This window comes from Mustelus asterias, chromosome 9, assembly GCF_964213995.1.
Source record: "Mustelus asterias chromosome 9, sMusAst1.hap1.1, whole genome shotgun sequence".
Taxonomy (NCBI): Eukaryota; Metazoa; Chordata; class Chondrichthyes; order Carcharhiniformes; family Triakidae; genus Mustelus; species Mustelus asterias.
In genome coordinates this window covers 101440774-101466809 of record NC_135809.1, presented here as the reverse complement: position 1 = coordinate 101466809, position 26036 = coordinate 101440774, and the positions used below count along the sequence as shown (strand labels likewise).

The 26036-nt window shown below is 41.9% G+C and overlaps 1 protein-coding gene across 2 annotated transcripts in view; it reads right to left on the bottom strand.

Moving 5' to 3' along the window:
• The window catches only part of sbf2 (SET binding factor 2), a 555079-nt gene that overhangs the window by 184459 nt on the left and 344584 nt on the right, over positions 1-26036 (bottom strand). For both annotated transcript variants that reach the window (XM_078220692.1, XM_078220693.1), the window contains exons 15-16: positions 23419-23528; positions 2613-2762 (exon numbers count right to left, since the gene is read on the bottom strand). In XM_078220692.1, the coding sequence (XP_078076818.1) occupies positions 2613-2762; positions 23419-23528 (260 nt within the window). The remainder of the gene's footprint in view (positions 1-2612; positions 2763-23418; positions 23529-26036) is intronic.

The window sequence follows — 26036 nt, the reverse complement described above, 5'->3', positions numbered from 1 at the left end:
TCCTCCAACAGTCCGAAAGGCATGCTGGTTAGATGCATCGGCCATGTTAAATTCTCCCTCAGTGTACCCGAACAGGTGCCAGAGTGTGGCGACTCGGGGATTTTCACAGTAACTTCATTATAGTGTTAATGTAAACCTACTTATGACACTCATAAATAAACTTTAAACTTAAAACAGCAGGCAATGCAGAGCGACATTAGACTCTGGTTGAGATTCCTCACAGTGGGGAAACACTAGTCCGAACGTTGTTTGAGGTGACTAGGAGAGAGACAGAGAAAGCTGAGGTGAAGATCCTGTGTTTTACTTAACTCAGGTCTGAGAAGAGCAGGCTAGCCAGACAGCCAACAACAGTGAGGCAAGGTGTGAGCTGCTACTGTGGCACAACAAAAAAAGCCAGGAGGTGGTGATCCAGCCAGTCGGGACTTGGGGTAGCCGTCGAGCAGCGAGGGGAGTGTCTCGACTCCCCGGACAGAGGAGGTCAAATGCCTGTTCTTTCAGAAAATTCACTAAAATCAAGATTTGGTGATTGAGGTTTGCAGGCAACCTTTCCAAATGTGGAAACTATTCTGAACATATTTTTAACAATACCTGTCACAAATGCTTCCAGTGAACGTTCTTTCTCTGTGTTCAAAAAAGTTAAAAATCATTTGTAAAGTACATCGGCTCAGGAATATTTAACAAGTTCAGCAGTATTGACAAGTGAAAGTAAATCTTTACAAGATTTTACCTATGATGACGTAGTGAAGGAAAAGTGCAGATGAAGCAAGAACATCTTAATCTGCTCCTCTTCCATATCTTGTTTTAAACTGTTTTTTCAAAATGGACCATTGCTGGTCTGACATAATGGCTGCAGCTGGTGACGTGCTGATAGTTCTAACCACCATAGCTCTCAAGACTGGCCTTCAAAAAGTCTCTTTTTGAAGGCCAGTCTTGAGAGCTATGGTGGTTAGAACTATCAGACAAAGTATGAAATCCTGTGGTAGAACCATTTATATTAAAGTTGAACTCACTGGACACACCACTCACGTGAATTTGTGGCAATAACTTCTTTGATTTTGTGAAAGGAAGTAAGGAAGTTAATTTTTGAAACTGAATGAGACTCTATGCATCTTATTGATGAGCATTTGCTCCTGTCCTGCACTGCAATCATGTCATCAGTTGATTTTTCCATCGTGTTGCTCTTCAGCAAGTTCCATGTTTACTTGCCTCAAGACACACATTGCAATTCTGAACATGTTTACTGTCATTCTGACAAGAGGTAAGCTTGCATTTCAATTTGGCAATTATTCATACCTTAATGTTATTCAACATTAAGTTTACAAACATAAAACTCTGAGGGAGCTTAACAGGATTGATGTCGAGAGGGTTGATGCCTTTAAGGAGGGGAATCTAGAACTATGCAATAAAGTTTCAGAATAAAAGGTACTCATTTAAGAAGAAAATGAGGGGGAATTCTTCTCACAAAGGGTTGTGAACCTTTGGAATTCTCTGTCCCAATGAGGCCAAGTCAGACAAATTTTTGAACTACAGGGGGAGGTGAAGGTTATGGGGAACAGGCAGGAAAGTGGATCTGAGGTCATCAGATCAGCCATGATCTTACTGAATGGTGGAGCAGGCCCGAAGGGTCAAAAAGTTCACTGCTGCTCCTTTTCTTTTAATGTGCTTTACAGCAGGTATTTTTATCCAGTGGTCCCTGTCTAAACACGCTAAAGAGCTTCAATTTCCCAACCATGAGGGAAGGCCAAAACTGGACATACAATGTAGTATATGAAGCCTGAACAAGGTCTCAATGAAAATATTGCATTTCTAGTTGTAATTTAAAGCTTACTACAATAGTCCAAACATTCTGCATGCTTTGCAGTAGTATTACCACATTGGTAATGGACATCAATAATGTACGCAAGATATCCCTCAGGACCTTTTCGAGCTCAACCAGCTGAAACATAACTCTGCAAAGCATTGCCAAATTGAGACCGAGTCGAATGCAGCTCCCCTGCCACTGAATGGAAAATTAACCCTGAAACGGTGGCAACCAGATCTTCCCATTCTCCTCTTCTCCAAAACATCCTGCCCATCTCCTCTTCTTCTCCTGTCATGTTTTCTGTCCTCTTCAACTCCCCCTCTGTAGAAATGGATCACGTTAATGGCACATTCGCCCTTCATTATTCCTTCTTCTCCAAGTCTCCTCACACCTCGCCCCTTCCTTTTTCACTGTTCTTCCATATTCACATCCATATCCATCTTGCCTCTTTCTTTCACCTCCCCTCATCCACCTGGATCCACTTATTGAACCAAATAATTGACGTACGTCTATTAAAAATACTATATTGCATTTATACGATCTAAATATCATTCAGAAGAATAGGATACTAAACCATCATATGAAATGCTGAATAAAAAATTTTAAATAATTATAAGCAACAGCGATTTTAGTAGGTTATAACGTACACAATGTGGCTCCATTAAGGACAGGTACACACATTTTAAGTATTTCTGTTCTATATTACATATGGAACAAAAATATTACATTGTACAATTTGTTTGGAAGATTATTCAAAATAAATGCCAGAGTATTTTGTCATGATAAGGCACTAAAGAATAAAAAATGTTACCTGTAGCGCACAGTTCATCATTCTGACTGTGTAGTCAAATTGTTGGTGATCCAGTATTGCCCGATTTTGTTGAACATGTAGACTTAGCTCCTGTATGAGACACTGCCGAGCTACTCGCCCTTTCAGGGCACGTAATGCAGCTGGAAGGGTCTAGAAAAGCAAACATAATAATTGAAAATGTCAGTTTTATTATAGAGTCCTTCAGATATTGTAAGAGCTATGAATTTACATTTTACCATTACAATGCCACAAAACTACCACCACTAGAGGATTTTATTTCAAACCACAATGAATTATTTTAGCAAGAAGTTTGTTTTGTTTCTTGTTTCTTCACATTCTTTTCTCCCTTGGAGAGAGGTGTGGAGTTGATGGAAAGATTTTTCAAGCTGATTAACAACTTGCTTTGAGCCGCCTGAATACTGTGGCCAACTCGTCCTGCAGTGGGACTTGAACCTCAGTGCCTTCTGGCTCAGAGGCAGGGATGCTGCCAACTGAGTCATTCAACTTCACATCAAGAAGTCAGAAAATTGAACCAATTCCCTCTGGAAATACCCTGGTTTATTTTTATAGAATCATAGGTCAGGATTTTGCCGGCATGCCAGCCACGGAAATCATAGCAGGCGGGACACAGAACATGAAAAGGTCTGTTGACCTCAGGCGGAACTTTCCAGATTTGGGGCGAGCGCGGCTGGAAAATCTGCCCGTGGGCGGCACGGTAGCACAGTGGTTAGCACTGCTGCTTCACAGCTCCAGGGTCCCGGGTTCGATTCCCGGCTCGGGTCACTATCTGTGTGGAGTTTGCACATTCTCCTCGTGTCTGCGTGGGTTTCCTCCGGGTGCTTCGGTTTCCTCCCACAGTCCAAAGATGTGCGGGTTAAGTTGATAGGCCAGGTTAAAAATTGCCCCTTAGAGTCCTAAGATGCGTAGGTTAGAGGGATTAGCGAGTCAACATGTGGGGGTAGGTCCTGGGTGGGATTGTGGTCGGTGCAGACTCGATGGGCCGAATGGCCTCCTTCTGCACTGTAGGGTTTCGATGATTTCTAGAGTTTACAGCACAGAAAGAGGCCCTTTGGCACATTGTGTCTGCATTGGCCATTGATCCCCTTTTCTAGCTGTAGCCTTGAACGCTATGACATTTCAAGTGCTCATCTAAATGCTTTTTCAGTGTTGCATGGGTTCCCGCCTCTACCACCCTGTCTGGCAGAGCGTTCCAGATTCCCACCTTCCTCTGGGTGAAAAAGTTTTTCCTCTAAAATTCTTGCCCATTACTTTCAATCCATACCCCCCTGGTTATTGACTCCTCAACTAAGGGTAAAAGTTTCTTCCTTTCTACACTATTTATGTCCTTCATAATTGTGTACGTCTCAATCAGGTCCCCATTTAACCTTCTCTGCTCGAAGGAGCATAACCCCAGCCTTGCCAGCCTCTCTTCACAGCTGAAACCCTCAAGCCCAGGCAACATCCAAGTGAATCTCCTCTGCACCCTTTCTAGTGCAATCACATTCTTCCAAAAATATGGCACCCAGAACTGCACAGAGTATTCTAGATGTGGCCTTACAAGCATTTTATACAGCTCCATCATAACCTCGCTGTTCTTCCATTCAGTGCCTCAGCTAATAAAGGCAGTATCCCATATGTCTTTTTAACTACCTTGTTTACCTCTCCTGCTGCCTTCAGGGACCTACGAACATGCAACCCAAGGTCCCGCTGGTCCTTTGTCCTTCCTGGTGTCCTACCGTTCATCGTGTATTCCCTTGCCTTGTTCGTCCTCCGAAAATGCATCAACTCACACTTTGCAGAGTTAAATTTCATTTGCCACTGTTCAGCCTATCTATATTACCCCATAATCTAAGGCTTTCCTCCTCGCTATTTTCCACACCACCAATTTGTGTGTTATCTGCAAATTTACTGATCATACCCGTCTAGATCATTAATGTACACTGCAAACAACAAGGGACCCAGCACCATTCCCTGCGGTACACCACTGTAAGAAGTCTCACAACACCAGGTTAAAGTCCAACAGGTTTATTTGGTAGCAAATACCATAAGCAAATACCACCACTGGACAGAGACTTCCAGGCACAAAACAACCTTTGACCATCACACTCTGCCTCCTGCCACTAAGTAAATTTTGGATCCAATTTGTCACACTATCCTGGATCTCATAGGCCCAAACCTTCTTGATCAGTCTCCCATCAGGGACCTTGTCAAAGCCTTAATGAAGTCCATATACTACATCAAAGGCACTGCCCTCATCTATGCACCCAGTCACCTCCTCAAAGAATTCAATCAAATTTGTTAGACATGATCTCTCCTGACAAAGTCATGCTGACTAACTTTGATTAATCCTTGATTCTCCAAGTGGAGATTAATTCTGTCCCTCAGAATGTTTTTACACATGATGGTGCATATAGTATTAATTGATCAGCAACATAGGGTTGAGATTTTAATTTGATTTCATTTTTGATTGGAATTATTGTCACATGTATTAGTTTACAGTGAAAAGTATTGTTTCTTGCGCAGATAAAGCATACTTTACATAGGGAAGGAAAGGAGAGAGTACAGAATTTAGTGTTACAGTCATAGCTAGGGTGTAGAGAAAGATCAACTTAGTGCAAGGTAGGTCCATTCAAAGGTCTGATGGCAGCAGGAAAGAAGCTGTTTATAAGTTGATTGGTACATGTCCTCAGACTTGTGTCTTTTTCCTGACAGAAAAAGGTGGAACAGAGTATGTCCGCTGTGCATGGGGCCCTTGATAATGCTGGCTGCCTTTCTGAGGCAGCGGGAAGTGTAGACAGTCAATGGATGGGAGGCTGGTTTGAGTGATGGACTGTGCATCATTCATGACCCTTTGTAGCTTCTTGCGGTCTTGAACAGAGCAGGAGCCATACCAAGCTGTGATACAAACAAAAAGAATGCTTTCTATGGTGCATCTGTAGATGTTGGTGAGAGCTGTAGCGGACATGCTATATTTCCTTAGTCTCCTGAGAAAGTAGAGGCGTTGGTGGGCTTTCTTAACTATAGCATCCGCATGGAGGGACCAGGACAGGTTGTTGGTGATCTGGACACCTCGAAACTTGAAACTCTCTACCATTTCTACTTCATCCCCATTGATGTAGACAGGGGCATGTCCTCTACTACGCTTCCTGAAGTCGATAACTATCTCCTTTGTTTTGTTGACATTGAGGGAGAGATTATTGTTGTCACACCCGTTCACCAGATTCTCGATCTCATTTCTGTCCCGTCATTGTTTGAGATCTGACCCACAACAAGATGTCATTAGCAAACTTGAAAATCAAGTCATAGGTGTATAAGGAGTATAGTAAGGGGCTGAGGACACAGCCTTGTGGAGCACCGGTGTTGAGGATGATCATGGAGGAGGTGTTGTTGCCTATCCTTACTGAGTGCAGTCTGTGGGTTAGGAAGTCTAGGATCCAGTCGCAGAGGGAAGAGCTGAGTCCCAGGCCATGAAGTTTGGAGATGCGTCTCGTAGAAATAATGGTGTTAAAGTCTCTGCTTTGTAAATCTAGAAAAAAATTGTCATTACATACAATCCCCATTGAATCAGAAAAATAAAATCCAAGAAACCAGTGGAACAAAAATGGAGTTACAACTTGACATCGCTGATTCTGCGATGTTTAAGAATTTGAATCGGAACTGTTGGTCAGCTGAGGCAGGGGCTTGGAGATCACCAGAATCTAATTAATTTAAATTATATAAAATCAAGGAATGTAGGCTTTGCAGTATCCTGACAAACTTTCTTTGCAAGCACTGGTTTTCATCAGAACTATCCTTTTGGAACATCAGCCCAGTTTGGCTAATAACCAAAAGTGAATATTAGTTTATTTACATATAAATATAAAATTTATATTTAATATAAATATTAAAAATAGAGCAAATTAGTGTTGAGAAAGAAGATATTCTTGGGGTGTAGAAATCATGGCTCATGTACTCAATGAGTGTGTGTTATCTGTTTTTATAACAGACGAGGATGCTACCAATGCACAGCAAAGGAGATATTCTTGGGAATAGAAATCATGGCTCAATGAGTATATGTTATCTGTCTTTATAAAAGACTAGGATGCTACCAATGAAATCATAGAAACCCTACAGTATAGAAAGAGGCCATTCGGCCCATCGAGTCTGCACCGACCACATATATATTTACCCACTAATCCCTCTAACCTACACATCTCAGGACGCTAAGGGCAATTTTTAGCATGGCCAATCAACCTAACCCGCACATCTTTCGACTGTGGGAGGAAACCAGAGCACCCGGAGGAAACCCACGCAGACACGAGGAGAATGTGCAAACTCCACACAGACAGTGACCCAAGCTGGGAATCGAACCCAGGTCCCTGGAGCTGTGAAGCAGCAGTGCTAACCACTGTGCTACCGTGCCACCCCAATGCACAGTAAAGGAAAAACTGCAGCAGTACTGAATAGGATTTAAAAAAAGATTTAAAAAAGATACTTAAAAGATTGGCAATACTCAAAAGGTAGAAAAGTCACTATCGAGATGGACTGCAGCCTAAGTTACTGAAGGATGAAAAGGTGAGAACTGAAAAGGCTTGGCACCAATCTTCCAATGCCTCCTTAGATATGGGGATGGTGCCAATGGATTGGATATGTTGCAAACTGGATCCAAAAATGGTACAGTAACAAAACCAGCAATTACAGGGCAATTAGCTTAATTTCAGTGGTAGGGAAAATTTGAGACATGATAATCTGGAACAAAATGAATTGGCACTTGGAAAGTTACGGGTTAGTGAATAAAAGTTGGCACTGGTTTGTTAAAGGTAAATTGCGGTTGACTAACTTGACTGAGTGTTTTAATGAAGTAGATCTGGATAGTATGGTTAATGTAACCAAGTACCACGTGGAAAAAAGATTAAAACTCATGAAATTAAAGGAACAATGGGGCAGTGTGGAAACAAAATTGACTGAAGGACAGAAAGCAGAGGCCAGTGACGAACTGTTGCTTTTCAGACTGGAGGGAAGTATAGAATGGTTTTGCCCAGGGGTCAGCATTGTCACTGCTGTGCTGTTGGACATTATAAATTTGATTTGATTCATTATTGTCACATGTCTTAGTATAGTGAAAAGTATTGTTTCTTGCACGGTATACAGACAAAGCATATCGCACATAGAGAAAGACAGGAGAGAATGCAGAATGTAGTGTTACAGTCATAGCTAGGGTATAGAGAAAGCTCAACTTAATGCGAGGTAGGTCCATTCAAAAGTCGGACAGCAGCAGCGAAGAAACTGTTCTTGGGTCGTTAGACTTTTGTATCTTTTTCCTGACAGAAGAAGGTAGAAGAGAGTATGTCCAGGGTGTGTGGGGTCCTTAATTATGCTTGCTGCTTTTCAGTGGGAAGTGTAAACAGTATCAATGGGTGGGAGGCTGGTTTGAGTGATGGACTTGGCTTCATTCATGACCCTTTGTAGTTTCTTGCAGTCTTGGAGAGAGCAGGAGCCATACCAGGCTGTGGTACAACCAGAAAGAACGCTTTCTATGGTGCATCTGTAGAAGTTGGAGAGAGTTGTAGCGGACATGCCAAATTTCCTTAGTCTCCTGAGAAAGTAGAGACGTTGGTGGGCTTTCTTGATTATAGTGTTGGCATGGAGGGACCAGGGCAGGTTGTTGGTGATCTGGGCACCTAGAAACTTGAAGCTCTCGATCATTTCCTTTTCATCCCCATTGACATAGACAAGGGCATGCCCTCCACTACACGCCCTGAAGTTGATGACTGTGTCCTTTGTTTTGTTGACATTGAGGGAGAGATTATTGTTGTCACACCAGTTCACCAGATTCTCTATCTCTTTCCTATATTGTGTCTCGTCATTAAGATCCAACCCACAACGGTGGTGTCATCAGCAAACTGCAAAATCGAGTTGGAGGGGACTTTGGCCGTACAGTCATAGGTGTATAAGGAGTATAGTAAGGGGCTGAGAACATAGTCTTGTGGGGCACCGGTGTTGAGGATGATCGTGGAGGTGGTGTTGTTGCCTATCCTTACTTATCGTGGTCTGTGGGTCAGGGAGTTCAGGATCCAGTTGCAGAGAGAGGAGCCGAGCCACAGGCCATAGAGTTTGGAGATGAGTTTCGTAGGAATAATGGTGTTGAAGGCTGATGTGTAGTCAATAAATAGGAGTCCGACATAAAAGTGTCTTTGTTATCTAGGTGTTCCAAGTGCAGGGCCAGGGAGATGGCATCTGAACATAGAACATAGAACAGTACAGCACAGAACAGGCCCTTCGGCCCACGATGTTGTGCCGAGCTTTATTTGAAACCAAGATCAAGCTATCCCACTCCCTATCATCCTGGTGTGCTCCATGTGCCTATCCAATAACCGCTTAAATGTTCCTAAAGTGTCTGACTCCGCTATCACTGCAGGCAGTCCATTCCACACCCCAACCACTCTCTGCGTAAAGAACCTACCTCTGATATCCTTCCTATATCTCCCACCATGAACCCTATAGTTATGCCCCCTTGTAATAGCTCTATCCACCCGAGGAAATAGTCTAAACGTTCACTCTATCTATCCCCTTCATCATTTTATAAACCTCTATTAAGTCTCCCCTCAACCTCCTCCGCTCCAGAGAGAACAGCCCTAGCTCCCTCAACCTTTCCTCATAAGACCTACCCTCCAAACCAGGCAGCATCCTGGTAAATCTCCTCTGCACTCTTTCCAGCGCTTCCACATCATTCTTATAGTGAGGTGACCAGAACTGCACACAATATTCCAAATGTGGTCTCACCAAGGTCCTGTACAGTTGCAGCATAACCCCACGGCTCTTAAACTCCAACCCCCTGTTAATAAAAGCTAACACACTATAGGCCTTCTTCACAGCTCTATCCACTTGAGTGGCAACCTTTAGTGATCTGTGGATATAGACCCCAAGATCTCTCTGTTCCTCCACAGTCTTCAGAACCCTACCTTTGACCCTGTAATCCACATTTAAATTAGTCCTACCAAAATGAATCACCTCACATTTATCAGGGTTAAATTCCATTTGCCATTTTTCAGCCCAGCTTTGCATCCTATCTCTTTACAGCCTACAACAGCCCTCCACCTCATCCACGACTCCACCAATCTTGGTGTCATCAGCAAATTTACTGATCCACCCTTCAGCCCCCTCCTCTAAGTCATTAATAAAAATCACAAAGAGCAGAGGACCAAGCACTGATCCCTGTGGCACTCCGCTAGCAACCTGCCTCCAGTCCGAAAATTTTCCATCCACCACCACCCTCTGTCTTCGATCAGATAGCCAGTTACCTATCCAATCGGCCAACTTTCCCTCTATCCCACACCTCCTCACTTTCATCATAAGCCGACCATGGGGGACCTTATCAAACGCCTTACTAAAATCCATGTATATGACATCAACTGCCCTACCTTCATCAACACACTTAGTTACCTCCTCAAAAAATTCAATCAAATTTGTGAGGCACGACTTGCCCTTCACGAATCCGTGCTGACCATCCCAGATTAATCCACATCTTTCTAAATGGTCCTAAATCCCATCCCTAAGGACCTTTCCCATCAATTTACCAACCACCGAAGTAAGACTAACTGGTCTATAATTACCAGGGTCATTTCTATTCCCTTTCTTAAACAGAGGAACAACATTCGCCACTCTCCAGTCCTCTGGCATCATCCCCGTGGACAGTGAGGACCCAAAGATCAAAGCCAAAGGCTCTGCAATCTCATCTTTTGCCTCCCAAAGAATCCTAGGATATATTTCATCAGGCCCAGGGGACTTATCGACCTTCAGTTTATTCAAAACTGCCAGTACATCCTCCCTCCGAACATCTATTTTCTCCAGCCTATTAGCCTGTAACACCTTCTCTTCCTCAAAAACATGGCCCCTCTCCTTGGTGAACACTGAAGAAAAGTATTCATTCATCACCTTGCCTATCTCTACTGACTCCATACACAAGTTCCCACTACTGTCCTTGACCGGCCCTAACCTTACCCTGGTCATTCTTTTATTCCTCACATAAAAGTAAAAAGCCTTGGGGTTTTCCTTGATCCGACCCGCCAAGGACTTCTCATGCCCCTCCTAGCTCTACTAAGCCCCTTTTTTCAGCTCATTCCTTGCTAACTTGTAACCCTCAATCGAGCCATCTGAACCATGCTGTGGACCTGTTGTGGCAGTAGGTGAACTGTAGTGAATCCAGGCAATCTGGGAGGCCAATGGGACAAACGACAAATGGTACATGTGCCACTAGTTATTGTCCTAAATTTTGCGGCTGGTTTAACTCATATTTAATATACAAATACAGCAAATTTAATGATATCTAATTCATATAACTGGTGAGGCAAATAGTGAAATGACATTTTTGTGAAGTGGCACAACTCAGATTGCAATTGGATATTTGCATTTATATATATTATATATAAATAAATATATATTACATACGTCCCTCCCTTGAAGTTGCTGTGCTATTTTCTTGTAAATAACGATAATTGCCACTGTTATTTTAACAGCACGTTTGGGTTTTCAGCGTTAAGAGGTCTTTTATATTGACCATTGACCAAAGAAAATCGGATTTTGGCTGCATAATGGTCAGCAGAGTATTGCTAATCGTATTCCATTACAAAGATATTGACTTCATTAACTTAATGATCAATGATCTCAGAATTAGCTTGTAAATTGTTTTTGCTAGTTCAGGGTGCAATAATTAAATCTCGATGTTCAAAACAGAATTGGTGAACCACTGCATCAATACTGATCTCACTTCATCTCGGTTTCACTGTTGAGAATAGTAACTTTCCCCTTCTGAAGTCATAATAATTTAGATTTACAAAAAGACAACAATAGGACTGTAAGATATTATGAGTAACCTTTGCAAAAAGGGGTACTGATACTGGCACTGGCTGGTAACTCAATTTCATTACATTCTGCAGTTTCTTTAAACTATTGATTCAAAACGCTTTCCACTTCAAAATAAGTGCCAGTTTCAGATTGTCTAGACAACACGAGTTTTTTTTTATAATTTAGGCTTTTAGAAAGGAGAGTGATTGCCTTGTGGGACAATACGTTATAAATTTAATATCAGTCGTAGTTGCCAACTCTATTCCAAATAACCTTCAACTTGAAATTTAAAGTCCCAAGATATATCTAATGCAAGAATGAAATAAATTTGTGATAAAAATATCTCAATGCAGCCAAATCTTTGCCTTCAATCAACTTTGGATTACTCATGCAAAGCAACATCTAGGATTCTGATTGCTATTTGTTTCCGCTTGGTGACTTTTCTCTCCTCCCCATAGGTGTAGGTTTACACAGGCATTGATCACACATTCGTACTTCACCCAACAGCTTGGTATTTATGTACAACTTTAATGTGGTAAAACTTCCCAAGATGCTCCACAGTAATATTATCAAATGCATCTGACAATGACCCATATAAGGAGCTTTTTAAATGAGAAAAATGAGATAGAGAGGCAGATATGCTTAGGAAGGGAATGAATTACAGGCAGCTGATATCACAGCCATTAATGGTGAAATTAAGGAAATTGGCAGTGCATAGGAGGCCAGAATTGGAAGGACATAGAATTCTGAGGGTTGTAGCAGTTCAGAGTTAGGCGGGGTGAGGCCACAAAGGGATTTGAACACAAGGAAGAGAATTATAATCTGAGGTATTGCTGGACTGGGAACTGTTGTAGATCAGTGAGCACAGGGGTGTTGGGTTAACAGCATTTAGCTTGACTTGTGGGCAAGAACAAAACTACAGGCCACCAATATAGTCACCAAGAAATAGCATAGGAAATTCAGTGGAAACATCTTTATCCAGGGAGCCGTGAGAATGTAGAACGCATACTTCAATGTTGTGATGCATCCGGGGTAGGGTGGAAAGTTATCTGGATATACTGGGCTGGATTTTATGCTCAACTGCAGGTTAAGGGGGATCCTCCTTTCCAGATCCCATGTGTCAATTGGAGGCACCAACCCAAGGCCATCCTTCCTCCTTTACCCTCTCCCTAGACTTTCAAACCCAGCATACCCATCATTCTCTTTGCTGGGATAGCCTGGGCTCACCTTCTGGGCTCCTTTGCAGTCGCTGGGTCAAAATCCTGGAATTTCCTCCCTCATGGCATTGTGGGTCAACCCACAGAACATGGACTGCAGTGATTCAAGGCAGCAGCTCACCACCACCTTCTCAAGGGCAACTAGGGATGGGCAATAAATGCTGGCCAGCCAACGATGCCCACATCCCTCGAATGGATAACAAAAAGAGTGTGGTTTGACACGTGGAATTGAGATATTGTTGTCATCGCAGAGATGTGGTTGAGGGAGCGACAGGACTGGCAACTCAACTGATACAAGATCTTTAGGCGAGATTGGGAGGGTGTAAAAGAAGTGGTGTTGCATTATTATTTAAGGAGTCATTTACTGAGGCAAGAAGGGATGATATCTTGGAAGGGTCTTCAAATGAGGCTTTGTAGGTAGAGCTTAGGAATAAAAAGGGAGCAGTCACATTGCTGGGTGTGTATTGTATCTAGTAACCCAGTAATAGGGTAATCCAGTAATAGGGTAATTATATTAGGGATTTCAACTTCCCAACATTAATTGGGTTGCTCATAGTGTAAAGGGTTTGAGGTGTCAGTGGGGGCGCATTTTAGTAATAGCGACCACAATACAATACAATTGAAGTTTGTTACAGAAAAGAAAAAAGATGGTCTGCAAAAAAACAGTTCCAGATTGGGGGAAGACAAATTTCATTAAGATAAGGCAGGATCTGGCAGTAGATTGGAAAGTGTCACCTGTGGGAAAATCGACAGCAGAGCAATCATAGAATCCCTACAGTACAGAAGGGGGCCAAGCGGTCCATCGAGCCTGCACTGACAGCAATCTAAACCAAGTCCTATCCCCGTGACCCCACGTATTTACCCTGCTAATCCCACTAACACTAAGGGACAATTAGCATGGCCAATCAACCTAACCCACACATCTTTGGAGTGTGGAAGGAAACTGGAGCACCCGGAGGAAACCCATGGGGAGACATGGAGAGAATGTGCAAACACCACATAGTCACCCATGGGGGTTCAAAAAGAAAACAGACCCAACATGTTCCCTTTCGGGTGAAATGTAGGAGCAACAAGCCCAGAGAACCCTTGATGTTTAGAAATATTCAGGACTGGATAAGAAAGAAAAGAAAGGTTTTTAACAGGTACAAAGGTAGCACATCAACAGATGCCTTACTCGAGTATAGAAGTTGCAGGGGGGAACTTAAGGAAGCAAAGAGGGGACAGGAAAAAGCACCGGTGGATAAGATTAGGGAGAATCCCAAGAAATTCTATAAGTACATTATGGGAAAGAGGATAACCAGGGAAAGAGTAGGGCTCATTAGGGACCAAGGGGGCAATCTGTGCAGGGAGCTGGAGAACACTGGTAGGATATTAAACGAGTACTTCACATCTGTCTTCACTTGGGAGAAAGATGATGTAGGTACAGAATTCAGAGAGAGGGACTGTAAGGTTCTTAAACAGTTTGGCATAGGGAATGACGAGGTCTTGGAGGTTTTAGCAAGCTTGAAAGTGGACAAATCCCAGGTCTGGATGAGTTATAAACCCGGCTGCTGAGGGAGGCAAGGGAGGAAATTTTTTAACTCATCCCTAGCTACAGGCGGTGCCAGAGCATTGGAGGATATCTAATGTGGTTCCATTTTTCAAGAAGTGTGGTAGAGATAAACCAGGGAATTAAGGACCTGCGAGTCTCACATCTGTGGCAGGGAAACTATTGGGAGAAATTCTGAAAGAAAGAATTAATTTCCACTTGGAGAGGCAAGGTTTGATCAGGGATAGTCAGCATGGCTTTGGCATGACAAATTTGATTGAATTTTTCAAGGTGATCAGGTGTGTAGATGAGGGTTGTGCAGTTGGATGTAGCTCATATGGATTTCATCAAAGCCTTTGACAAGGTCCCACATAGGAGTCGGATAAAGAAGGTAATAACACACGGATCCAAGTAACTTGGCAATTGGATCCAAAACTGGCTTTGTGGTAGGACACAGTAAGAAGTTTAACAACACCAGGTTAAAGATCCCATTTGTGGTAGGAGACAGGGTGTTAGTAAAAGGCTCTTTGTATGACTAGAGACCGGTATCCAGTGGAGTGTCACAGGGTGTTGCCTGGGATGGAACATTTGAGCTATGAAGAGAGGCTGGATAGGCTGAGGTTGGCAGAGGGGGGGACCTGATTGCAGTGTATAAGATTATGAGGGGTATGAACAGGGTGGATAGGAAGCAGATATTCCCCTTGCTTGAAGGGTCAAATACAAGGGGGCATAATTTTTAAGGTGAGTAGTGGGAGGTTTCGAGGGGATGAGAGGAAAGGATTTTTCACCCAGAGGGTGGAGAGAGTCTGGAATGCATTGCCTGGGAGGATAGTAGAGGCAGGAAACCTCACAATCTTTAAAATGTGGACGAGCATTTGAAATGTAGTAACGTTCAAGGCTATGGGCCAAGTGTTTGAAGGTGGGATTAGAGTATATTTAACATTGTTTTGTCGGTGCAGACTCAACGGCCTCTTCTGTACTTTATGACTATGACTCTACAAGGGGGTCTGGTTTACCTTGTTTATGAATCACCAAAAGTTAGCATGCAAGTAATTAGGAAGACAAACTAAATGTTAGCCAATATTGCAAGGGGGATAGAATAATGGAATGAAAACAGAAAGTGCTGGAAAAACATATCTTCTTCATCAGTTCCAAAGAGGAGTCATATTCGACGTGAGATGTTAACTGAACTTTGATAAGGTTCACCATGGTAGGCTTCTGCAGAAAATGCAGATGTATGGGATTGGGGGTGATCTAGGAAATTGGATCAGGAATTGGCTAGCGGATAGGAAACAGAGGGTGGTGGTTGATAGTAAATATTCATCATGGAGTGCGGTTACAAGTGGTGTACCTCAGGGATCTGTTTTGGGGCCACTGCTGTTTGTAATATTTATTAATGATCTGGATGAGGGTATAGTTGGGTGGATTAGCAAATTTGCTGATGACACCAAAGTCGGTGGTGTGGTAGACAGTGAGGAAGGGTGTCGTAGTTTGCAGGAAGACTTAGACAGGTTGCAAAGTTGGGCCGAGAGGTGGCGGATGGAGTTTAATGCGGAGAAGTGTGAGGTAATTCACTTTGGTAGGAATAACAGATGTGTTGAGTATAGGGCTAACGGGAGGACTTTGAATAGTGTGGAGGAGCAGAGGGATCTAGGTGTATGTGTGCATAGATCCCTGAAAGTTGGGAATCAAGTAGATAAGGTTGTTAAGAAGGCATATGGTGTCTTGGCGTTTATTGGTAGGGGGATTGAATTTAGGAGTCGTAGCGTTATGTTGCAACTGTACACAACTCTGGTGCGGCCGCACTTGGAGTACTGTGTGCAGTTCTGGTCCCCACATTACAGGAAGGATGTGGAGGCTTTGGAGAGGGTGCAGAGGAGGTTTACCAGGATGTTGCCTGGTATGGAGGGGAGATCCTATGAGGAGAGGCTGAGGGATTTGGGATTGTTTTCGCTGGAAAGGCGGCGGCTAAGAGGGGATCTTATTGAAACATATAAGATGATTAGAGGTTTAGATAGGGTGGATAGTGATAGCCTTTTTCCTCTGATGGAGAAATCCAGCACGAGGGGGCATGGCTTTAAATTGAGGGGGGGTAGTTATAGAACCGATGTCAGGGGTAGGTTCTTTACCCAGAGGGTGGTGAGGGATTGGAATGCCCTGCCAGCATCAGTAGTAAATGCGCCTAGTTTGGGGGCGTTTAAGAGATCCGTAGATAGGTTCATGGACGAAAAGAAATTGGTTTAGGTTGGAGGGTCACAGTTTTTTTTTAACTGGTCGGTGCAACATCGTGGGCCGAAGGGCCTGTTCTGCGCTGTAATGTTCTATGTTCTATGTTCTATGAACTCTCTCTCCACAAATGCTGTCAGATCTGCTGAGCTTCTTCCAGCACTGTCTGTTTTCATTTCAGATTTTCAGCATCCACAGTATCTTTCTTTTTTCAAAGTAGAGGTCTTGCTACAACTGTACAGGATACTGGTGATATCATGCCTGGGGTACTGCATACTCCTTTAATCAACTTATTTAAGGAGAGATTTACTTGCATTGGAAGCAGTTCAGAGAAGATTCACTAGGCTGATTCCTGGGATAAAGAAATTGTCTTCTGTGGTAAAATGGAGCAGACTCGGTCTATATTGGTTGGAGTTTAGAAAAATGAGAGGTGATACGATTGAAACATCTTGAAGGGGCTTGACAGGTTTGATGTTTCCTCTCATGAGAAATCTAGAACGAGGAGAGATAGCTTAAAAATAAAGGGTGTCCCATTTAAAACAGGGGTGAAGAGGAATTTCTGTTCCCAGAGTCATTTGGCTTTGGTTTTCTTTTTCATAGCAGCAGTGGAGGCTGGGTCATTCAATATATGATGTGGAGATGCCGGCGTTGGACTGGGGTAAACACAGTAAGAAGTTTAACAACACCAGGTTAAAGTCCAACAGGTTTATTTGGTAGCAAAAGCCACACAAGCTTTCGAAGCTCTAAGCCCCTTCTTCAGGTGAGTGGGAATTCTGTTCACAAACAGAGTTTATAAAGACACAGACTCAATTTACATGAATAATGGTTGGAATGCGAATACTTACAACTAATCAAGTCTTTAAGAAACAAAACAATGGGAGTGGAGAGAGCATCAAGACAGGCTAAAAAGATGTGTATTGTCTCCAGACAAGACAGCCAGTGAAACTCTGCAGGTCCACGCAACTGTGGGCGTTACAAATAGTGTGACATGAACCCAATATCCCGGTTGAGGCCGTCCGCGTGTGTGCGGAACTTGGCTATCAGTTTCTGCTCAGCGACTCTGCGCTGTCGTGTGTCGCGAAGGCCGCCTTGGAGAACGCTTACCCGAATATCAGAGGCCGAATGCCCGTGACCGCTGAAGTGCTCCCCAACAGGAAGAGAACAGTCTTGCCTGGTGATTGTCGAGCGGTGTTCATTCATCCGTTGTCGCAGCGTCTGCATAGTTTCCCCAATGTACCATGCCTCGGGACATCCTTTCTTGCAGCGTATCAGGTAGACAACGTTGGCCGAGTTGCAAGAGTATGTACCGTGTACCTGGTGGATGGTGTTCTCACGTGAGATGATGGCATCTGTGTCGATGATCCGGCACGTCTTGCAGAGGTTGCTGTGGCAGGGTTGTGTGGTGTCTTGGTCACTGTTCTCCTGAAGGCTGGGTAGTTTGCTGCGGACAATGGTCTGTTTGAGGTTGTGCGGTTGTTTGAAGGCAAGAAGTGGGGGTGTGGGGATGGCCTTGGCGAGATGTTCGTCTTCATCAATGACATGTTGACACATCTTTTTAGCCTGTCTTGATGCTCTCTCCACTCCCATTGTTTTGTTTCTTAAAGACTTGATTAGTTGTAAGTATTCGCATTCCAACCATTATTCATGTAAATTGAGTCTGTGTCTTTATAAACTCTGTTTGTGAACAGAATTCCCACTCACCTGAAGAAGGGGCTTAGAGCTTCGAAAGCTTGTGTGGCTTTTGCTACCTCATTCAATATATACATGATTGAATTAGACACATTTTTGATCTACACGGGAGTCAAGAGTTATGGGGGCTGGCAGGAAAGTGGAGTTATAACCTCAATGATATCAGCCATGACCTTATCGAATGATGGTGCAGACTCTTTCGGCCAAATGGGCTACCCCTGCTGCTGTTTCTTATAAACTAATGATTGCTACTTCAGGAAATGGTTGAGACAAATAATAGATACATTTACTGGGAGGCCAAATAAGCACATGAGGGAATTGGAATAGAGGGTTCTGTTTATAGAATTAGGTGAGGTAGGTTAGGAAGCGGCTCAATTGTAGCAATAACAGATTTGGCTGAATGGCCTACTTCAATGGCGTACATTCTATGTAATTCTATGTAAAAGTCTGGATACGTGCAGCCAAGATTTGGATGAGATTAGGTTTATGTAGAGTGCAAGATAGAAGGCATAGGCTTGATCCTATTTGAAAGTATCGGATGAGAGTTTCACCATCAGATAGGCCAAGGCAGGCAATATTAGAGGTAGAAGTAGACAATTTTGTTGATGAAGCAGATCGGAGGCTCAGAAGGTCAGTTCAAGGTTAGATAAGCATTATTCACATCTGGATGTAGCTCATAAGTGCTAGTATACAATTCACAATGCAGGCATAACAGTCCATCTTATCTTCAACTGGCATCCACAAATACTTCTGGCAGCAGTTTCTTCAAGGCTAACCCTCTTCTCTATAACTAAAAGGTGTTTAGGCAAATTGTAGCAGCCCTTCAGCCACCCCTTCTGAGGCCAGCTAACGGAGGACAAAATTGGAATTTTTCCTAGTTTATATGGCTTATCTATCTACTGGATAAACTTTGCAAACCATTAAAATGACCTGTCAAAGTTGCTAAGGAGCTCCTAAATATTAACATATGTCTGCGACAAGAAAACACCATTTGTAGAAAGCGATTTAAGAAATAATTCCACTGATAATGTCTCATATACATTACGTAATGAACATCATGAAGGGGATAGACACAAACAGAAAAAAATGTGACGTGCATCATATTTTACAATGGCGAAAAAATTGTACCATGACCTAAAAAAGTTCAAAACATTCTTTAAATCTGATATGAATTAGAGAGTAAAATGACAGCCCAGATCTGCCTTTTGGTAATCATAATATCTTTAACATGTTTCTGGCATTCGCTCCATCACATTTCATTACACTATGGAGAAGCATGCCTGAAAACCAACTTCATGGAACTACTAAATCCCAACAAAAAAAAGAGAAGTCACGCAACTGGCGAGATCTCAAAATAAGGATGACAACATGGCCAAAGACAACAATGGAATTCATGGAGTGTGTGCACTTTTGCCTTTTTTTCTAAAATCACAAACAGCAGGTCACAGTCCTTATGATTAATATCTACACAAACGTTATCAAAAAAGATGGAAAATGAAAGAAAATCACTAATTTTCTAATTCTAAAGTTGAAGCATATCTAAAATTATGGGACAAAACACTGAAGTGAGATGCTGATATTTTATTTAATCAACTAAAAATATATGTTTGTAAGTTAATAACTTTAAAAGGACAAATTAATATGACTTGCACCTAAATGCTAATTTTAAAAAGATCATAATCTACAAATGTTTTTGTTTTCTAACATACAGCATAATTGGTAGGTCAGTGGTATTGCTCATGTCGCTTTGTAATCAATTAAATGAAATATTGCTCGGAAAACAATTTACCTGGCAATTTTATCTTCCTGTTGTGATCACCCTCCCAAAGTGAAAAAACATAATATTTTACTTATTTAGAGTTATGTCTTTTCATGCCTGATAACAGATGAGACAACAACTTATATTAAAGTATTAGAACATTTCAAGGTGCTTTACAGAAGCATTATGAAACAAAATATGATACTGAGACATATAGGAGATAATTGATTAAGTGACCAAAATCTTGGTCACAGAGACAGGTTTTAAGGAGTGTCTTAAAGGAAGAAAGCTAGGTAGAGAGGCAGATGCAGGGAGGGTATTCCAAAGCTTAGGGCATAGCAAACTGAAGCGACAGTCGCCAGCTGGCAACTGTGTAAACAGAAGCAGACTGAACAGACGCCCAGTTATCTATTTTTCCCAGATGGCCTTATTATGGTTGCTTAGCCGAGCTCCAAAAAGGAATTCATTTAGACCTGTAGGCAATAGTTGCACAGCTAAAATGGGAGTGCTAGCTTTGTTTAATTGACATCTATGAGATTATAATAAGACTTTCTTTTACGTGTTTTCTCTATGTCTATTTATTTAGACAAGATTAAGAGATTTTAAGAGGATGAAAGCTTTGTTCATTGACACTATGAATAGCTACGTTTGAGTGACACTCTTATGAAGATGTCAACGGAGGTTTTCAAAGCCTATTTGCTTATTTTGTCAGTTTCAGGAGCTTTTTAAAAACCTCGGTTCTGCTGATATTGGATACCGGAAGAGTGATTACAGACGATGCATGGAAGGGGCATGGAGTAATGGAATAGGTATGGAAGGAGCATGGCAAATATAAGGAGCATGGGGATATGAGGAGTGGAGGGAGGGGGATTGAGAGGTGAGGACTGGGATTTTAAAATTTCCTTCATGGTATGTGAGTATCGCTATTGCCCATCCCTAATTGTCCAAACGAGAAGATGGTGGTGAGCTACCTTTCTGAACTGCTGCAGTCCATGTGGTGTAGGTAAACCCAGTACTGTTAGAGAGGGAGTTCTAGGAATTTGAACCAGCAACAGTGAAGGAATGGTGACATAGTTTATAACATTCCAGAAACAGCTGCAAGTCAGGAAATGGAAGAGAAGGAAGAACTCAAGAAACTATACAATCACTGAGGAAGTGGTGTTGAGAAAATTGCTGAAGCTGCAGGCTCACAAGTCCCCATGTTCTGATGGACATCCTACTAGGGTTTTAAACAAGTGTCTAGCGAGATAGTTGATGTGTTGGTTTTAATTTTATAAAGTCCCTAGATTTGGAGTTGGTTGCATTAGAATGGAAAATAGAAAATCTAACTCCTTTTGTCAAAAAGAGAGACAGAATGCAGGAAACTACAAGCCAGTCAGCTTAACATCTGTCAAATATTAGGAACTATTATTATAGATGCTATAGCAGGGCACCTGGAAAATTTCAGGGTAATCAGGCAGAGTCAACATGGTTTTGTTGAAATCATGTTTAACCAATTTATTGGAATCCTTTGAAGAAGTAACATGAAAAAGTAAAAGGGGAACTGGTGGATGTACTGAACATAGATTTCCAGAAGGAATTTGATAAAGTGCCACATCGAAGGTTATTGCGAAAAATGAAAGCTCATGGTATAGGGGGTAACATATTGGCTTGGATAGAAGACTGGCTGGCTAACAGGAAACAATGAGTGGGGGGGTGCGATCAGTGCTGGGACCTTAACTTTTAACAATTTATATAAATGTCTCGGAGGAAGGGATCGAAGTTGCTCACGAAATTTGCTTATGATACAAAGGTAAGTAGGACAGCAAGATTTCAAGAGGACATAAGGAGGCTACAAAGGGATGTAAAAAGGTTAAGCAAAAGGGCAAAATTCTGTCAAATGGAGTATGATGTGGGAAAATGTGAAATTGTCCATTTGGGAAGGATAAATAAAAAGGCATATTATTTAATGGTGAAAGATTGCAGAGTTCTGAAATGCAGAAGGATCTAGGATTGCAAGTGCTTGAATTACAACTGGCTGGTGTGCAGGAACAGTAGGTAAATAGGAAAGCTAATAGAACGTTAACATTTACTGCAAAGGGAATTGAATCTAAAAGTAGGAGGTTAAACCTTAGCTCTAACGGGCATTGGTGAGACCACATCTAGAATTCTGTGCACAGTCTCCTTTTTATCTTGGAAGCATTCTTGGTGTTCTTGGAAGCATTTCAAAGAAGCTTTACTAAATTAGTATTTGGATTGGGTGGGTTGACTTATGACTAAAGGTTGGACAGGCTAGGCTTTTAACTGATCAGGTTTAGAGGTGACTTGATTGAAATATACAAGATCCTGAGCACTTTAGTACGAGGGACCACTATTTAAAAATAGGGGTTCACCCATTTAGGACAGAGATTAGGAGAATTTCTTTCTCTCAGAGGGTTGAGAGTCTTTGGAATTCTCTTCCTCAAAAGGTGGTGGAAGCAGAATATTTTTCAGGCAGATAAATTCTTGATAAGCAAGGGGATGAAAGGTTTGATAGGGTAGACAGGAAGGTGGAGTTGAGGTTAGAAATCATAGAAACCCTACAGTGCAGAAGGAGGCCATTCGGCCCATCGAGTCTGCACCGACCACAATCCCACCCAGGCCCTACCCCCACATATTTACCCGCTAATCCCTCTAACCTACGCATCTCAGGACTCTAAGGGGCATTTTTTTTTAACCTGGCCAATCAACCTAACCCGCACATCTTTGGACTGTGGGAGGAAACCGGAGCACCCGGAGGAAACCCACGCAGACACGAGGAGAATGTGCAAACTCCACACAGACAGTGACCCAAGCTGGGAATCGAACCCAGGATCCTGGAGCTGTGAAGCAGCAGTGCTAACCACTGTGCTACCGTGCCGGTTATAATCAGATCAGTCATGATTCATTGAATGGCTGAGTAGGCTTGAACGGCTGAGTGGCCTACTCCTGCTCCGAATTCGTTCATATGTTGTGGGCTTTTCCTTCAAGGTCAGCATTAATTGTCCATCCCTAGATGCCACCTGAGCCACATTCCTCAAATGATGCAGTGTTGCTAAGGTAGGTAATCATATGATTAAAGCTAGTTGATTCCTCCTTTCAATCCAGGACCTGGTATAAAAGGAACTTTTGATATGTAATGCTTCAGTCTCCATGTTGAAAAGATAGAATTGTTTATTTCCATGACTTGGACCAACTCAAACATGATATCGTTCATGTTGGAGGAAATAAGTAGGCCACCTTCAACATATGGATACAGGATGGAAGCTGTGCTCAGGGAAAGCTGTTCCAAGTACCTATCTGTGTTGTGCTGTCTGATCTGTCCACACTAGATGGAAAGATGGTGAACAATGTACGTACTTGTTTTGTACTTGTACTTGATTAAAACGGATGACAATGCACTTCAATAAAATCAAGTTTAAGTAGGCAAGACATTCAACTTGGCAAATTCAAAGGCTGGCTTGTAACAAAAAGGGCAAAAAAGATTATTGTTGGAAGTTTAGAAGCCATAGTGAATCTATGTACTATGCATACAACCATTTATTAATTCCAATGGGAAAAACTTGCCTTCTCCGTCTCCAATACTTTATTTTCAAATATGTACGAAATGCAGTTTCGAACAACCTCCAGTCTGCGGGCGCTGTTAAAAATGGATCCCATTCTATCCATTATTGACACTAGAAATTTAAAACAGTAAAATACAATGCAATATCGATTTAGTTGACTTACATTAATCTCAGCAGTTAAATCAATACTTTCATATTGAAACTAAGTGATATGAAAGGGGCAGTATTAATCCTGAATCAGATCTCAATCTGACGTCAGAACACACTAACTTCGAGAAAAGGTCTCATGTAGTGGGGTGTAATTTCAAGCCACTTGTCATCCAGAATTTTTCAAAAAAGCTTATTCTGTTACACTTCCAAGGTACTTTAGAAACTAAGGGTGGAATTCTATGGCTCCATTGTGGCAGAATCAGAGCTCTAAAATGCAGCGAGCCACTCAAAAGTCCATTGACTTTGGTGGGACAAGAAAATCCGTTGGGAAGGGTTGTAAAATCCACCATTAGTATTGAGCCTTTTGAAAACCAAACACATCAACCCCTTTTTATGCTCTCTATTTAGGTTCATAAGCATGAATGCTCAAAACTCTCATGGGTGCGAGTCACAGCTCACAGGAGAATGTTGATCATGCAACCTGTTTCACCAATGTGTCCGTTTACAGAATGATATAGATTTGGTTGAAAAGGTTCAAAGTTTAAAATGGTGACTTCAGCTTTTACATCAGAGTTGACGTCAAAATAGCTAACCCTACTGGTGGAGAATATTCCAAACACTAATGACTCTCAGAAAAGAAATTCTTCCCCATCTCCATTTTAAATGGCAGTCACCTTAGTTTGAAACTGTGCCCCCTAGTCCTAGACTTCTCCAGGAGGAGATACATTCTCTCAGCATCGACCCTGATAAGCCTGTTTAGATTTTGTGTATTTCACTAAAATCACCTCTCATTCTGCTAAACTGCAATGAATACAGATCCAACCTGCTCAACGCTTGCTCATACAACTCCTTCATCCCAGGAATCAGTCTAGTGACCCTTCTCTGAACTGCTTCCACTGAAAGTAAATCCATGCTTAAGTAAAGTGACCAAAACAGCACAAGGTACAGTACTGTATGTATAGTTTCAAAAATGCCCTGTAGTATGGGTGTTGTAGTAAGTTGTAGCAAGACTACTTTTATACTGCATCCCCCTTACAATAAAGGCCAACATGTTTGCCTTCTTAAGCTGGACATCAGATTGTCTAAATGGCTTTAGGATTTTTATTTAACATTCTCAATACTCATTAAATCTAAAAGTACACCTTTGTGCAACTAAATAAATTTCAAGGTTCCTCTTAAAGGGTCCAGACACAAGATATCACCAACACACTCAGAAATGAGATGTTTCACACATGTTCTTGCATCTTTTCTATAAAATCACTAATTACAGAGAAATAAATACTTTTTACGGGTTTTTTTAATGTGGAATTTGTTGCAAATAATAATGTGTTTTAGAACAGAATTTTTAGCGTTAGGATTTAAATTTTAACTGCAGAAACTTAGATGAATGTAATTCAAGTAAGCTTGGAGTCTATTACACTCAAGAGGTTGGGGCCATGTTGCCTTTACAGGTAGAAAGACAAGGTAACTAAATGTTGGGCTTTAGAGATTGCCAGAATATCTCAAGAAATGGCAATTCAAAAGGTTACCCACGTTTGTTTAATCAAGTCAGATGGGGTTGGTTTAGCTCACTTGGCTGGATGGTTGGTTTGTGATGCAGAGTGATGCCAACGGCATGGGTTCAATTCCAATAGCTGAGGTTATTCATGAAGGCTCTGCCTTCTCAACCTTGCCTCTCACTTAAGGTGTGGTGATACTCAGGTTAAATCATCAACAGTCAGCTCTCCCATTTGAGCTCATGGTAATCTGGGACTACCTTGAAGTCAGAAGAGAAAGGGCTAAGAAGCAAAAGATAGACTTAATGTAGCTGAAGAAATGGAAAATAATGTCTACAAAACTGGTAATAGCTTTTCAGAGGAATGATTTTGCTTTGGGAGATATAGCTAAATTAGTTTAAAAGCATTCAGTAAATCCTGAAAGGTTGTAAAACCCATTTTCTTCATCAGATCAAAGAAGAAACTGTAAATAAGAGAAAAGCGTCAGTTTGAGGACAGCCCAGAGGATGATACATCTTCATGGAAAGGGGTGAAGCCTTGGGGTCCTGTGGTTTCAATTAATATGGGTGGTTTTGCAGAGAGCTTTAATTGCAGATTGGAACTACTGTATGCAGCTTGCAGCTCAGAGAGAAGATCGCCAAAGTAAATGACAATTAGATAGACCTGCATCGGAATCAGAGTATAAACCTAATTTCTCATTGACTGTGTGGAATGCAAGTGAGGTTTAATCTCAGTTTGAATCTTATGAGGGAACAGAAGTTTAAAGATTGCTTAGCTTGAAGCTAGTGGCAGAATCTATAGTGGGCCTCACTTAGTCTCTTATTGCAAAATAAAGTAATTAGCTTGAAAGTATTGAAAAGTAACCAGAAGAGGAGGCTGGGGGATTTACTATCAAAAGGTGGTAAATGAAAGCTTTATCACCTGAAGGTAGCTGCAGCTATGAAGTATAAAAGAGAGTTTCCAGAGGACTGTG